The sequence below is a fragment of the Ovis canadensis genome, chromosome 22, assembly GCF_042477335.2.
Source record: "Ovis canadensis isolate MfBH-ARS-UI-01 breed Bighorn chromosome 22, ARS-UI_OviCan_v2, whole genome shotgun sequence".
Classification (NCBI taxonomy): Eukaryota; Metazoa; Chordata; class Mammalia; order Artiodactyla; family Bovidae; genus Ovis; species Ovis canadensis.
Window position 1 is genome coordinate 57,631,238 of NC_091266.1, and position 16,126 is coordinate 57,647,363.

General features: G+C 44.7%; 1 protein-coding gene across 15 annotated transcripts in view; it reads left to right on the forward strand.

Annotated features, from left to right (window-relative positions):
• The first annotated feature begins 1,027 nt into the window (after nucleotides 1-1,027).
• The window catches only part of DMBT1 (deleted in malignant brain tumors 1), a 72,586-nt gene continuing 57,487 nt past the window's right edge, over nucleotides 1,028-16,126 (forward strand). For 14 of the 15 annotated variants that reach the window (XM_069566757.1, XM_069566762.1, XM_069566765.1 and 11 more), the window contains exons 1-2: nucleotides 1,043-1,114; nucleotides 11,679-11,735. In XM_069566757.1, coding sequence (XP_069422858.1) covers nucleotides 1,054-1,114; nucleotides 11,679-11,735 — 118 coding nt within the window. In that variant the 5' untranslated portion in view covers nucleotides 1,043-1,053. Of the gene's footprint in view, nucleotides 1,115-11,678; nucleotides 11,736-16,126 lie in introns of all 15 variants that reach the window. The other variant, XM_069566758.1, reaches the window with a different exon arrangement.

Sequence of the window (16,126 nt, forward strand, 5' to 3'; positions counted from 1 at the left end):
AGTGCTAAAGAATTGATGCTTTTGGTGGTGCTGAAGACTCATGAGAGTCCTTTGGACAGCAAGGAGATCAAACCAATCAATCCTAAAGGGAATCAACCTTGACTATTCCTTGGAAGGACTGAAGTTGAAGCTCCAATACTTTGGCCAGCTGATGGGAAAAGCTGACTCATTGGAAAAGACCCTGATGTTGGGAAAGACTGAAGACAGGGGAATAAGAGGATGACAGGATGAGATGGTTGGATGGCATCACTGACTCGGTGGACATGAGTTTGAGCAAATGCCAGGAGATGGTGAAAGAAAGGGAAGCCTGGTGTGCTGCAGTCCACGGGATCTCAAAGAGTCGGCCATGACTGAGCAACTGAACAAGAAAGGGTCAGGCAATGCGAATACCAAGGGCATAAAATCAAAGCCTGCGAATGGTTGGAAGTGGTTCAGTTCAAGGTCACATGTTTCTCAGTTCCTGGATTATGGAATGAGTATGAGACCCGGAAGATGATGGCTAAAGCTAATATAAGCCCATGGAATCCATGAATATCTCTTACGTCTTCTCCTCTCCAATCATGTCTGCAATGTCATCCTCATTTCTTCAAGGCCAGGGGCCAATAGGAGAGTGCCATGCCAGGACAAACCATCTCAGAGATGCTTTTCCCCTTGGCACTGTGTCCTGTATTTGCTCAGCAGCCCACATCCTGCTCTGCCCTGAGACTTGGAGCAGACTTCCCACAAATTCATTCACATTCTCCCAGATTAAAGTCAAGCCTATATTCAGGGAGCACTTGAGAGACTTAGAGGTTCACCTAGAAGGAAGTTGGAAATTGCACTGCTAATATCAGCACTTTTGCAGTTGGGAAATTGCCAGACTGTTACACAACAATCAGTCTAACCCACCTAAATTGTTCCACAGATTAGCCATCGATTGTTAGAAGAGCCCCTGACTTCCTTTATCTTTATGGCACCAGTACAAATATAGTGTCCTGGAGGACACGCCTCCTTTTAACTACGAACCTATAAATATCAAGGCATTTTTACTGAGATTGAGAAGAACCCAGCAAAATGGGGATCTCTACAGTCATCCTTCAAATATGTCTTTTATTGGGTCAAATTCTATCTACAGGTATTATATCTAATTATTACATTTGTTTTTCACTGCTGTAAATCTGAATCATGGCAAATTATATCTGTTTCTTGGTGCTCTTCTTTCATCTCAAGAGGAGTTTTATATCAAGAATGGGGGGATAGTTCTTTAATGATCATTGTAATTGCAAAGATTTCTTGCTTTGTTTCTGGCTGAGAAATGCAAAGGTTGTAGTTAGAAAAAGCCAATCACTATGTCAATTGTCTTCAGTGACTCACTCAACTAAGGAAATGACTGACTGGTTTTAGAAAAATTCCTGAAATTAAGGAAAAATGTATATTATTAAAACTAAAGCTTTGTTATCATTGATTAAACCTGTGGTTTGTGCATTGATGAACATGGCCAGCAAAGATTGCCCTGTAAATGCATGTGATGTGACTTCTATCTGCTGGTGTGTCTGGCTTGATAATTAACATTTACCAAGCAAAATCAGATCACATAGCTGAGCACAGAAAAGATCATTAAGATTCCAAGTCTATGTCTGTCACTGCTTTATTTTTAAATTTTTATTTATTTATTTGGCTATGTGGGGTCTTATTTGGGGCTCGTGGGACCTTGGCTGTATTATGTGGGATCTTCCGTTGCAGTACATGAGCTTGCCTGCCCTGAGGCATATGAGATCTTAGTTCCCTGACCAGGGATCAAATCTGCATTCTCTTCATTGCAAGGCAGATTCTTAACCGCTGGACCAGCAGGCAAGTCCCTGTCTGTGACTGGTTTAGATAAATGATTTGGAGATTAGTTTCAAGCACATCTTTGTGTTCTTAGAATGTCAAGTGACAAAATGGACATGAAAGAGCCCTGGGTAAATCACTGAGGCCTTGAACTGCAACGTCGTTTTACCGAGATGCTAAGGGAACAGGATGTTTAGCCAGTCTGTTTATCATTCCTCCCTTCCTGTCTGTCTCTCTCTCTTGTTCTCTTATCCCTCTCTGTCTGTGTCTAGGTCTGTGACAGGAAACTCACTGACGGGCAACACTTGCCTTCCCCTCTTGTCAGGAGGACCTCGGCGGGTACTGGCTCTGGACAGACTAGGGGCCAGAGACTGTGTCTCCATTAGAATACTGGAAAATGGAAGGCAGTGTTTTTAGCTCTGGCTTTTATCAATATGAAGTTCATCCCCAGACTTGCACTGGCTCTGAAAAGTGACGGGGAGTTCACGTCAGCCCCTAAGGGACAGGAAATGAATTGGCCTGTGTTATCTACAAAGGGGGCTTCCTTGATAGCTCAGACGGTCAAGAATCTGCCTGCAATGCAGAAGACCCCGGTTCAATTCCTGGGTCAGGAAGGTCCGCTGGAGAAGGGATAGGCTACCCACTCCAGTATTCTTGGGCTTCCTTGGTGGCTTAGCAGGTAAAAAAAATTGCCTCCAATGTGGGAGACCCAGGTTGGATCCTTGGGTTGGGAAAGTCCCCTGGAGAAGGGAAAGGCTCCCCACTCCAGTATTCTGGCTTGGAGAATTCCATGGACTGTATAGTCCACGGGGTCACAAATATTCGGACACGACTGAGTGACCTTCACGTCACTGTCTACAAAGGGGCTTACGGCACCCTCTACGAGTGGCTTGAGCGGCTGTGGTTTTGCATGTTATGTGCACACACAGCACAGACACGCATACCGGCATCTGCATTTTAGCCTTGAGAATTAAACCTCTGCAAAGTGGTTGCTCTGTACCAGGTACTCTGCGAGACAGACACCTACCTTTTCTTGTTTAAATCTGCTGACAACTCCCAAGTTGGGTATCCACCCTGCAGATGAGGAAACTGAGGCTCAGAGAGGTTCTGTGTCTTGTCCAAGGTCAGCAGTTGTTGCAGGGCTGGGCCAGGATTTGAACCTGGAGGAGGTCTGCTGGCATTTGAGTAGAGGATTTGGCTGGTTAGCTCCCACTGTTTCTTGCGGAGAACTCAGCTGAGGAGATGGACGGTGGCTTTCAGCTCAGAGCTGGAGCCCTGTGGAGAAGCTCCGTGCTGGGGAAACCCAGGCAGCAGACACTGCCCAGTTCTAGTCTTTGCACAAATTCTTGAGAAAAAGTCAAAGAGTTCAGGTTTGTGCTGGCCTAAAGGGGCCATGAAACTCCTGCTCTTGGCAATGTCTTTGGTTCTGTCATTTACCAACTCTGAGGCCTTTGCAAGCCTCAGTTTACTCACTGATAAAATGGGGTTGTGTTCCAGCTTCATAAGGCTGTACAGACATGGGGTCACCCATGCAGTGTCTGGCATGTGGAGAGTGTCTGGGTGCCATCCACTGTGACTCTTCTGGGCATAATCCTAACACGATTTCCTAAATGCAAGGTTGTATGTTGGATTGGATCCTAGAAAAAGGAAAAACTGGTGAAATCCAAATAAAGCCCGGAGTTTTGTTAGTAGGAGTGTACCCTCGTCAGTTTGGTAATCGTGACAAATGTAACTTGGTCATATGAGATGTTATCATGAAGGAAAATTGGGTAAGAGGATATGGAAACTGTGTATTTTCTGCAACTTTTCCGGAAAGTTATTCTGAAATAATCTTTTTTTTTTTTTTTAAACTCAACTTCCCTTGGTCTCATTTCTTCAAGGTCAAAATGAGAAAGTAATAATTGCTTACAAATTAATTCCTGGAAAAGTTTTAATGCTTGTACTTCCCCTTTTCACAGTTTATTGGGGATCTGGGCAATAATTAACACATTAAAAAGAAGGAGGAAATTGTGAGATGTCCTTAAGTGGCTGACATTGGGCTGGGGTAGGCCCTTCTGTTATCCTTTAAATAGGTCCCGCAGATGTCTAATTATTCCCTCATCAGCTCTCTTCGCTGCAACTTGTCTTTACTGCGCAAGCTACCCCCTGGGTGTTAGGTCACTCAGTCCAATCTAGGTGTGGAGTGTTCCAGAATGAAGAGGAAGTCCAAGACCATGCCCAGAGCCTGAGTCTCAGCCAGGCACCCAGGACCCTCGTTTCCAGCCTCAGGTCTCTCCATAGCTGGCTTGACAACCCCCACCAGGGTTTCAGTTCCAACCTGTCCCCTGCTGTTTTCCACCCCATAATTTTATTTGCTCTGCCCCTTTCCAGCAGGATGCTTTCCAGCAGGATGTCTTACAGTGCAGAGCACATCTGTCCCGGCCGCCTTACACCCTCAGGAGCTGCCTCTTGCCATGGTGTCTCTCATGCAGTTGCCTCCACCTGGAACACAGTCTTATTCTTCCCCTCCTCACCGCCTCACCTCTGGCTAAATCTAGCTGCTCTTTTTTAAATACCATGGGCATTGTCCCATCCAGGAACCCTGACATGTACGCTCAACACACACACACACACACACACACACAAGCCATGTGTCATCCTATGCTTGCCACTCTTATTCTCCGATAGCATCTTAACTCTATGGATTTTTCTAGAGATCCTGCTATGCAGGGAGTCCCTGGAGGGCAAGGACCATGTCTGGCTCACTTAGTACAATAGCGTGCATCCCTTGGAGCCTCGCAGAGGCTCCTGCTGGCCATAATGGAGGGGCAGGAGGACCCTTCCTGAGATCTTCTCTCTGTGCCCTGGGCCAGGTCCTGAAAAGTATTTCTCATCCTTATGTATCGTTTAAAGAGAGCCAGACACCATACTGGGGCTTCCCAGGTGGCTCAGTGGTAAAGAATCCACCTGCCGATGCAGGAAACGTGGGTTCAATACTTGGTTCGGAAAGAGCCCCTGGAGTAGGAAATGGCTACCCTCTCCAGCATTCTTGCCTGGGAAATCCCATGGACAGAGGAGCCCGGCAGGCTACAGTCCAATGGGGTGGCAAAAAGAGTCAGACATGACTTAGTAACTAAACAAGACCCCATATCAGGAGCAATCTGCATAGCTGCTAAGTCGTGTCTGACTCTTTGCGACCCTATGGGCTGCAGCCTGCCAGGCTCCCCTGTCTGTCGGAATCTCCAGGCAAGAATGCTGGAGTGGGTTGCCATTTCCTCCTCCAGAGGATCGTCCTGACCTAGGATCGAACCCACATCTCCTGCACTGGCAGGCAGATTCTTTATCAGTGAGCCGCCAGTGAAACCCCTAAATCTGCTGGTTTCTCTTTGGCATGCGTATTCATTTGTGTTGTTTTAAAACTGCACGTAAGTGATACCATACAGTGTCCTACAAGTCTCTTCCCCACTCTTGGCTGCCCTAAACCCAGTGCAGTGTTGTGGCATGGAGGTGGTGGAGACAGAGCATCACCAGGTAGATAACGGGGTCATTCACAGGAGAGCCAGGAATGTTGCTTCCCAGCGGATACTCATGACTACTGAGCATGGAGTGCAGTGTATGAGCTGGGCTCTTGAGGAGGGGAGGGCAGGGACGGAGGGTGGACTAGCTATTCTTTGAGTCCCCAAAGCTGGGTTGGAAGGGAAATAGGACTACAGTGACCAGATTCCCCTTGTCCTGAGATAGGCAACCTGACAGTGAATCCCAAATACCTGTCCATTGCTCGGAGGTAATAATTAGAAGACACACCCTCACTGTGCCTCAAATTCCTCCCTAGAAATGGCCCATTTGCTGCCTGATGACTGCAGTTGTATCCTCCCATGCTGGTACCACCCCAAACTCTACCAGCCCCAGTGCTGTCAGGGGCAACGCTGACCACAAACCCTCCATCACTAAAGATTATTATTTCAGAATGCTTTGCTTTCTTACAAGTTGAAATGGAATCTCGTTTGCACTTGAATTTTGGGAAGGGGTGGAGCTGAGCTATGAGCACATTTACTCTGGGGTCAGTGCCCTTGACTTCCGGCATCAGTTTCACTGTCAGCGCTGTGTGACCTTTGACAAGCTGTTTTACGTCCCTAAGCCTTGGGTTTCACTTCCATAAGATAGACTGCGTAATAATCTGACACTGTAATAATCTGATAAAGGATATCCTGAGGATAAAATGAGATACTGCAGGTAGCACAGTTAGCTCAATGCTGGGAATGCTGTAATTGCCAAGAGATAAGAGTATCTCATCTGCCTCCCTACATGTCCCCTCCTCTCCCCTTCTTCTCTTTCTTTCCTCTTCCTCCCTCTCTGCTTTATCCTTAGCTTCATTTTTTTCCGTATCTTCTTTTTCTTCCATCCTTGTTCTTTTCATTTAGCCTACGACCCCACTTCCTTCCGAAGCTAAAAGAATCTGCCTCCTGTATTACCTGCCACCACATCTCCCGCATTCAGCCTCAAACCACAGCTTTTAATGCACAGTTAGGGTGGAGAGTATAGGAACTAGAGAAATACAGAGCAAAGGTTAAAACACACTCATCCTATCACCTGAGATTGGCTTTATTAAAATACGTATTTCTTTCCAATTACATGTGTATGGAGGTGATATCATTCCCCGCCCCCCATGCCCCCACCCTCTCTGAATGGCATGCCAAATCTTAGTTCCCTGACCAGGAGTCAAATCCATGTCCCCTGCAGTGGAGGCTCAGAGTCTTAACCACTTGACAGGCAGGGAAGCCCCTAAAGGATAGCATTTAGCATACAGTTTTCCTATAGCTTATATTCTGAACACTTTAACATGCAGTCATGATTTTGGGAAATTGAAGTTTTTTTTTTTCAGGTTTTATTCTTTTTAAAAAATTTTTGCTTTATTGAGGTATGATTGGCCAAGAAATTTACAGGATATTTAAAGAGCACCTTGTGGTGATTTGATATGCGTATGCATGGTGGAAAGATTCTCCCTCATCTAGCTGAGAACATATCCATCACCTCACATATCTATTTTTATTTTGGTGAGAACATTTAAGTTCTACACCCTTAGCAAATTTCAGTTGTATAAGAGATGCAGTTTTATCAACTATAGGCCCCATGTTTTACATTAGATCCTAAGATCTTATTCATCATCTGGCTGAAAGTTTGTACCCTTTTCCCAACCTCTCCCTATTTCTATCATCCCTTTTCAGATTCTTTCTGTAATTATAATGGATAATACTGTGAAGATCATGTTTGTTCATGCATCTTTGTCCATATTAAGTAAATTATGATTTCCTTTGGTTAGATTCTTAGACATGGAATTACTGAGTCAAAGAGTTGATCGTTTTAAGACTTTTAAAGCATATTGGTACATTATTTTCTAGCAATCTACCAAGTCTTTCTCCAATAGTAAAAAAGGAGAATGGAATCTTCTACAACTTTGCTGAATCTGAATATTACCATTCAAAACTCTTGGCTGAATTGTTGGTTAAAAATTGATGTACAGTTATTTTACTTTGCATTTCTTTGCTTTATAGTGAAGGTGAAAATTTTTAAGCCATTTAATTTCCTTTACTCGAACTGTCTGTTTTTATCTCTGTTTTTTTTGTGTGTGAAAGTTAGTATCATCTTTGTTGGTTTATAGAAACTCTCTCTGTTTGTCTATTATATTGAACAAACTCTCTCCACTTTGTCCATTATATTGATGACAAATATTGTCCCAATTTGTTATTTGCCTTTAAATTTTGATTTCCTTCTGCACAAATATTTTAACATAATTAAATTTATTGCTATTTTTCTTTGTAATTTCCTGTTGATTTAAAATCTAGAAATTTCACAAAAATCAAATAAACATTTAATTAGTTTCTTGTTTTCATTTGTTTAATAAAATCCTGTTCTTTGGTTTTGAAAATTATTTTCCCTTCTGGTGTGAAGTAAATATCTAAAGTGATTCTAAAATAATTTAAATTTTAAACTTTGCTTTAATTTTTATAGCTTTATTTTGAATATTTTGGACCTAATCATAATTTTTTGAATGCTGACAACATGGCAAACACTATATTAATTAAGCACCTGATATATTTTTCTACCTTTGTCTTCACAATAACCTTGTGAAGTAGGTTAGTATAACTATCTTTTTACAGATGAAGAAACTAGGACTGAGTGAGAATAAATGGCTTGCCCAAGTTTAGAGACCAAATAAATAGGAGAGCTAGAATTTGAACTCAAGGCACCTGTCTCCCAGGTTCATAGGTGGGTAAGACCCCCAGTCCCAAAGCCACATTGTCCCTTTCCCCTCCACATCAGTATTTTTTTTTTCTTTTTCAAGAACTTATCAGTCATTTCCAGTCTATTTACTTTTCTTGATAAACTTCAAAATTGTTTTTTAAAGACCAATCCAAGAGAAACTTTTTGATGGAAATGATATTAAACCTATGCATTAGTTTAGAACCACTGATAGTCCTATATTCAGTCCTCCCATCCGGAAACCCGATTCATCTCTTCATCTGAGTGACAGCCAAGAGGCTTTACATAGAGTTGGCGGTTTCATTCTTATGGGTTGCTCCTCAAGAAAGTTTATTTAGGGCTTTACTTCCTTGCAGCCTGTTTTCATCCACTCCTTCTTCCTCTCTGCCTGGTGCTGTCTGTTCAGAAGTCCTGGTTCCATTCCGGGAGCTCTCCTTCTGGACTCCTGACGTCCCGCAATCAGAGCTCTCAGTTCCCTGTCCTCTAACTGTTTGTCTCTAAGTTTCGTCCACTAGAGCCAATTTCCAGAGGCAGCACTGTGTCATCTCAACATTCCCCCCGCCTGCTGGAGTCAGGCATCCAGCTGTTGTTTGTTTTCAGCGGCTAAGTTATGTCCAACTCTTTGCCACCCCTTGGACTGCAGTGCACCAGGCTCCTCAGTCCTCCACTATCTCCCAGAGTTGTCTCAAATTCATGCCCATTGAATCAGGGATGCCATCTAACCATCTCATCCTCTGCTGTCCCCTTCTCCTCCCGCCTTCAACCTTTCCCAGCACCAGGGTCTTTTCCAATAGTCAGCTCTTTGTATCAGGTGACCAAAATATTGGAGCATCAGTCCTACAAATGAATATTCAGGGCTGATCTCCTTTAGGATTGACTGGTTTGATCTCCTTGGAGTCCAAGGGATTCTCAGGAGTCTTCTCCAGCACCACAATTCAAAAGCATCAGTTCTTCGCTCAGTCTTCTTTATGATTCAACTGTCACATCTGTACACAACTACTGGAGAAACCATAGCTTTGACTCTACAGACCTTTGTCTGCAAAGTGATGTCACTGCTTTTTAACCTGCTGCCCAGGTTTGCCTTTCCTTCCAAGGAGCAAATGCCTTTCAGTTTCACGGCTGCAGTCACCATCTGCAGTGATTTTGGAGCCCAGGAAAATAAAATCTGTCTCTGCTTCCACTTTTGCCCCTTCTATTTGCCATGAAGTGATGGGACTGGATGCCTTGATCTTAGTTTTTTTAATGCAGAGTTTTTCAAGCCAGCTGTTTTACTCTTCTCTTTCACCCTCATCAACAGCCCATTGCTCCTCTTCACTTTCTGCAAGCAGCGTGATTGTTGAATACATCATTCCCTACCACTCTGTCAAAACACTTTCGCTGCAGGCCGTAGACAGTGGTTTTCAAACCTTAACATGTGTCAGAATCACCTGGAATGGATACATATTGTTTGACATCACATCAAGGGTAAATTCTTAAGTCTGGGGGAGGCCGAAGAATTTGCATTTTTTTTTTTAAAACAAATTCCCAGGTGCTGGTTGGTGCTGAAGATGCATGGAACCATTTTAAGAACCATTGTTTTAAAAGAACCCTTTTCTAATGTGACTGGGTCAGGCAGTTGTTTTTTTTTCCTGCAAAAATATTGTTTAAAATCACAAAATATGATAGATACACATTTAAAATGTTTCCTTTTATCTTAAAACATATAAACACACTTTGACTCGCCAATCTGTTGCTGTAGGCTTCTCTCTCAACAGAGGTCTTCAGCAGTTCTGCAGCACCTTTCTTGTATAAATTGCTCCCATTTGGCATATCTATAACTTTTAGTTTTTAGTCTCTTCAGAGTGTGAAATGAAAGACCTTTGCAAAGCAGCCTCCTAGGTGGCTCAGTGGTAGAGAATCTGCCTGGCAGCATAGGAGATGAGAGTTCCATCCCTGGCTCAGCAAGACCCCCTGGAGTAGGAAATAGCAACCCACTCCAGTATTCTTGCCTGGGAAATCCCACGGGCACAGGAGCTTGGCGAGGTACAGTCCATGAGGTCACAAAAGTGTGGGATATGACTGAGTGACTGAATGAACAAAGAGGGTATAAGTTCAATTGCTTTAAATATATATCTCCCTTTTGCTGCCTAACCCACTCAATTTCTTTTTAGCACCTTAATTTTATTTCCAAAGCATTCAGCCTTATTTTTTTGAAAGACATCTTTCTATTTGTACCATATTTGATCGATTTACTTAATATTTATTTTAGTGTCAAGTACAATCAACATAAACAGGTTCAGGACTCATATCTGTCATTCACTGATCACACAACTCGGTTGGAATGCAAGTTGCTAAGTGTACTAGAAATTAGCCCACCAGCGCTAGTGGTCAGTAGGTTTAAAGGAAGGATGGAGAGCTCAGTGGATCTGGCTCGGGGGTTAGTTACCTAAAGGACAGTTAAGACAACTTTTTGTCTACTGCCCCTGCTGGAATGCCTTCCGTCTAGTGAGTGCTAAGTCACTTCAGTTATGTCTGACTCTTCGGGATCTCCCATGGACCACAGCCCGCCAGGCTCCTCTGCCCATGGGATTTCCCTGGCAAGAATACTGGGGAGTAGCTAGATATTGTAAATAAAAATATAACACATCCAGTTAAAGTCAAATTTTAGATAAAAGTTTTAAGTATACATATATTCCATGTACTATTTTGAACATACTTACATTAAAGAAGAATTCATTGTTTATCTGAAATTCAAATTTTACTGGGCATTCTGAGTTTCATCTGGCAACTCAACACCTTTCACCCTGTTCTTTCTTGACATATATCTATGCCTTCTTCTAAGCCTTGTTGAAAGATCCTGTCCTCTCTGGATTCCTCCTGCCCTTCTTCCAAGCTCAGGAATTGCTTCTTTTGAGATTTCCATTTCCCCTCCACTGTGTTCCTCATTGGCCAAAATGGAGAATTACTGGTTAGCAAGTCTGGCTGCCAGGGGCTTCCCAGGTGGCTTGGTGGTAAAGAACCTGTCTACGTATGCAGGAGATGCAGGAGACACGGTTTCAGTCCTTGGGTGGGGAAGATCCCCTGGAGGAGGGCATGGCAACCCACTCCAAGATTCTTTCCTGGGAAATCCCATGGACGGAGGAGCCTGGTAGGCTGCAGTCCATGGGGTCGCTGAGGGTCGGACACGACTGAGTGACTTCACTTTCACTTTTCACTTGCATGCATTGGAGAAGGAAATGGCAACCCACTCCAATGTTCTTGCCTGGAGAATCCCAGGGACGGGGGAGCCTGGTGGGCTGCCATCTATGGGGTCGCACAGAGTCGGACACGACTGAAGCGACTTAGCAGCAGCAGCAGCAGAGTGACTGAGCATGCGCACGAAGTCTGGCTGCCATTGGCCTCTGGGCTCCCGAGGACTACATCTTACCTACATCTCCCTCTCCTCTGTGCCCCTCGTGTGGTCAGAGACAGGTCCATATTCCCTGAGTGAATCAATGAATTAATGAATGATGGGTCCCGCTACCCTCCGAAGCAAAGAGCAATGCAACTCCCTCTGCTGCTCGAATTAGCTGATGGGAGGAGTGTGGGTCTGGCTTTAACACTTGTTTTTGGAAGAGCTCTCATCTGGCTGTTTTTCTTTGTATTTCCAGCAACATCAACAACGGAAGGCACCACAGACACTACTTTCTGGGAGTTACTCAGCTCTGGTAAGTCCATCTGAACTCCAGGTAGGCGGGGCGACTGTGGTGCCCAAGGCCACCCCCAAGGGCTCAGGAGGGACTGCCACAGAGAATTCTGCTGGGTTTTAGATGTGGGACAGGAAGTGTTTCCTCTGATGGGGTCCACCTAGACCCTTAGCTCCTTCCTTGTGAGGTTCCATACTGACCATGAGCTCGGCCCCGAGGCTCCATACCAGTGTCTGTCCAGTCACACTCCTTCCCTAAGGTCTCTGGCCCCCAGGCGGCCCACTGGGTGTCCAGCAGGGCGGCAGGGGCAGTGGTCAGCGGGGGGAGTGGGTGTCGGGGGCAGTGGACTGCGGGGGGAGTGGGCAGCAGGGGGAGTGGGCGGCGGGGGCAGTGGTGGGTCAGCATGTCTAGCTGAGCCTCTCCGGTGAGAATCACATTCCTCTTCTTCTCTAGAACTGCTAACAAGTCTTGGGGAAATAAGGAGCACCCTGGCCTCAGTCAGTGCTTCAAATGCTAACTGCTGTGTGCCCTAATTCCTCTTTTATGGCAGTCCTGTGTGTGCATGAGCATACCTGCTTGTGCAAAAGCACAGACTATGATTTGAGCCAAATACAAATAATACAGATGGTAAATATATATGCACTGGAAGGTAGAACAGTGAAATGGTTAAGAGCAACCATCTGAGTATAGGTCCGGCTGTCACTTACTGGTCAGTTGATCTGGGTCACCTACTCAAGCCAGCTTTCCTATATGGGGTTATATGAGGATAAGCTGAGATGACACTTGTAAAATCCTTGAGTATGATGTAAAACTCTGGAGCATGACCGCAGGTTCTCAGGCTAGAAAATGTTCAAAATCATCTGCCATGATTAAGCTTTTAAAAATGGGCCTCCTTGGGTGTGTGCAAGGAAGAAGAGATGGCATAAGTGCAGACTTCCTGTTTTAAAACAACAACAACAACAACAACAAAAACAAGTCTTTGTGGACTTTCACCCTGCAGGCATTTTGGAAGCAAGCTTAGATCTCTCATTTCACGAGATCTTTAATTCAGAGCCAACTACAAGAAAAGCAATGGCTCAAAGGTGGATTTCTTGGTTAGGGTCCTTATGCATGAAACATGCACATGTCTGATTTTTCTTTTATTCTTTTATAGTTTCTGAGTCAGATCCTCCCACAACACATGGTTAGTGTTTTGAAACGGTATGGTGTATTTGGTTTAAAGTTTATCATTCTATACAGCTATTTATATCTGAAGAATAAACACAGCCTCTCTGGAATTTAGTGAATGGTATGAGGGTTGGGTAATAATGTGATTTGTGTCCTTTATGGAAATACAAAGGCAATAGAAACTTCTTTCAGCTACAGCACAAATGGACTGTGGTTATACAGTTAGTTTTTTCTTTGATTTTGTTTTGCCTTTGCCTCAAACTTCAGTGCACATCAGAATCAACTAGGGTATTTGGTTGAATGCAGGTCCTTAGAATTCACCTCCCCACCCCAGACACTTGGATTTGGGTGGTCTGGGGTGGGACTTAGGAATCTGAATTTTTATGTAACTGAAAATAAAGATGGCCTGCAGACCCCATTTTCAGCAAGCATGCTACATGGCCCAGGACTGAATTAAGCTTCCATGTTTGCAATGTGCTTACAAGATTTGACTAAGAATTTCCAAAGCAAGTGACAGAAGATCTAAGCATATATTTTAAGTGCTACCTTTTTAAACTTATTTTTTCTTAATGTCTACGTTTTGCTTAATGTCAAGTGAATGCGGCTTTTAAACATTTTCCCAAATGGTTATTGGCTACATCATAAGTCTGGCTTGTTGATGTAAAGACTTTTCCATAAGAGAGTTGCTAACACTGAACTTCCACACATCTTTCACAATGGGCTCAACATCTATGCCACCTCATCTGTCAAGAGCTAGTCCTACCAGGATCCTTCTAAACAGGACAGGCCCCTGTAGCGAATTAGGGTTTTATGGAAAGATATACAGTAATCTCTGAACACACAGTTACAAGTACAGCTATGATGGGTGCTGAGGAGAGATATCCTTGGCAAGAGGCATGTGCTTAAGCCATCAGAGAAAGCCACCCCGTGGAAGTCACAGGTAAACAGAGGTATAGGGCTGGTGTAAGAGTTGGCCAGACAGAGGAGGAAGGAAGAGCATTTTTCTGTTATTCCTGGCACTGATGCCAGGAACTCGAGGGAACAGATATAGATTTCGGCTGACTTAGTCACCCTACCCTCACCCCCACCCTAATGTTTTATCTAAGCATCATAGTGCCCTGATGGGGGCTTATCTCTAAGTTCCATTTCCCAAACTGTGCCTTTGACGTATTTTCTGAAGCTCTAGGGGAAAAAAAGGACTTCTGATCAATGGAGTACAGAAGTGTCAGCTGCCATTGGCAGTAGAACAGCATTTGTCTTTGGGGGCAAACGAGTGAAGAGCAGGCAAGTGGGTGGCTGCCACTCAAACACAGTTCTTGTTTGCCTTCTAAGTCTCTGTCTAAATCTGCATGGAGACGATGGAGGCGAATCCAGAAGAGGATCCATGAGCACATTTCCGGGATGCTAATCCTTGGTCACGTCTTGAATTGTTGTTACACCAAGCAACGAGCAGTCTGGCACAGCCTCCATTTTGTCCCATCCTGTCCCTCTCTAAGTCACTTCAGTCATGTCCGACTCTGTGCGACCCCATAGATGGCAGCCCAACAGGCCCCCCCATCCCCGGGCAAGAACACTGGAATGGGTTGCCATTACCATCCCCTTAGGCTGGACATCCTCCGCTTAGTCCATGGAGAGGGCTCAGACAAGGTTCCCATCCACAAAATCCTTAGACTTGGAGATCGATGCAGTCTGCTCAGCAGAAAAGATAGTATTCAGGAGAATGAAATAAGCTGGGTGATTTCTGAGCATAGATCGCATGGGACTGTTGACTAGTGTTAGGGGGCCTGGTAAACAAATATGTACTTTATTACGTCTAAAACTACTGAATGCCCCATAGCCGACCCATTTGTTTTGAAGTTCTATTACAAAACCCCAAACGCTTTTAGCAAGAATGCTGCAGGCTCACAAGCCCAAGACTGAATCACAGCGCCCCCTGGCGTGATTGTAAGGTGAACCTCAAGCCGTTTGCTATGACCGTGTGTCATTTACAAGCAGCAGAACCGACTAAGATGAATCTGTATTTCTTTGTATATCAGGAGAATTTCCAGACTATAAATGATGGTAAAACATTTTTTCTTTACTTGCCTTCCCCGGGGCTTTGCTTGCTGGCTGGGTCAGCCAGGGATGCGGTGAACTGAGGTTGAGCGCAGCCTTGGCCACAGGACAAGGGCCTGCCCTTTAGAATGCAAGGATGGAGCAGGAGGAGTCCAGGGGTGCCAAGACCCTTGGTGCGTCCTAGACACACACTCAACAAGTCCCCTGTGTCCTTCTCCCTTCATCTCTCTCAGTCAGTCAGTCACTTAGTTGTGTCCGACGCTTTGCAACCCCATGGACTGCAGCACGCCAGGCCTCCGTGTCCATCACCAGCTCCCAGAGTTTACTCAAACTCACGTCCATGAGTTGGTGATGCCATCCAATCGTCTTATCCTCTATTGTCCCCTTCTCCTCCTGCCTTCAATTTTTCCCAGAATCAGGGTCTTTTCAAATGAGTCAGCTCTCTGCCTCAGGTGGCCAAAGTATTGGAGTTTCAGCTTCAGCATCAGCATCAGTTCTTCCAATGAATATTCGGGACTGATTTTCTTTAGGATGGACTGGTTGGATCTCCTTGCAGTTCAAGGGGCTCTCAAGAGTCTTCTCCAACACCACAGTTCAAAAGCATCAATTCTTCGGCACTTAGCTTTTTTCTCTCTGCTGCTGCTGCTAAGTCACTTCAGTCGTATCTGACCCTGTGTGACCTGATAGACGGTAGCCCACCTGGCTCCCCTATCCCTGGGATTCTCCAGGCAAGAACACTAGAGTGGGTTGCCATTTCCTTCTCCAATGCATGAAAGTGAAAAATGAAAGTGAAGTCACTCAGTTGTGTTGGACTCTTAGGGACCCCATGGATTGCAGCCCACCAGGTTCCTCTGTCCATGGGATTTTCCAGGCAAGAGTACTGGAGTGGGGTGCCATTGCTTCTTCTCTCTACCTGTCAGTTATTCATTGCATGAGATTAGCTTCAGCTTGGAGTCAGGAGGTGGTGGGAGGGGGGTAGAATCAGTGCCTCTTCTTGCCATGAATGCCAGTTCTATCGAGCACAGTTAACATCTCCCAAGGACTTGCTTTGTACCCTGCACAAAATTATTTTCTTACAAAGAATGAGTTAAGATATGTATATTTTTAAAAAGCATTTGAAAGACTGGCTGGCACAGAATAAGTGCTCAACTAGTGCCGGGGTCCAGCCCCGGTGGATCCAGGGTAATTTG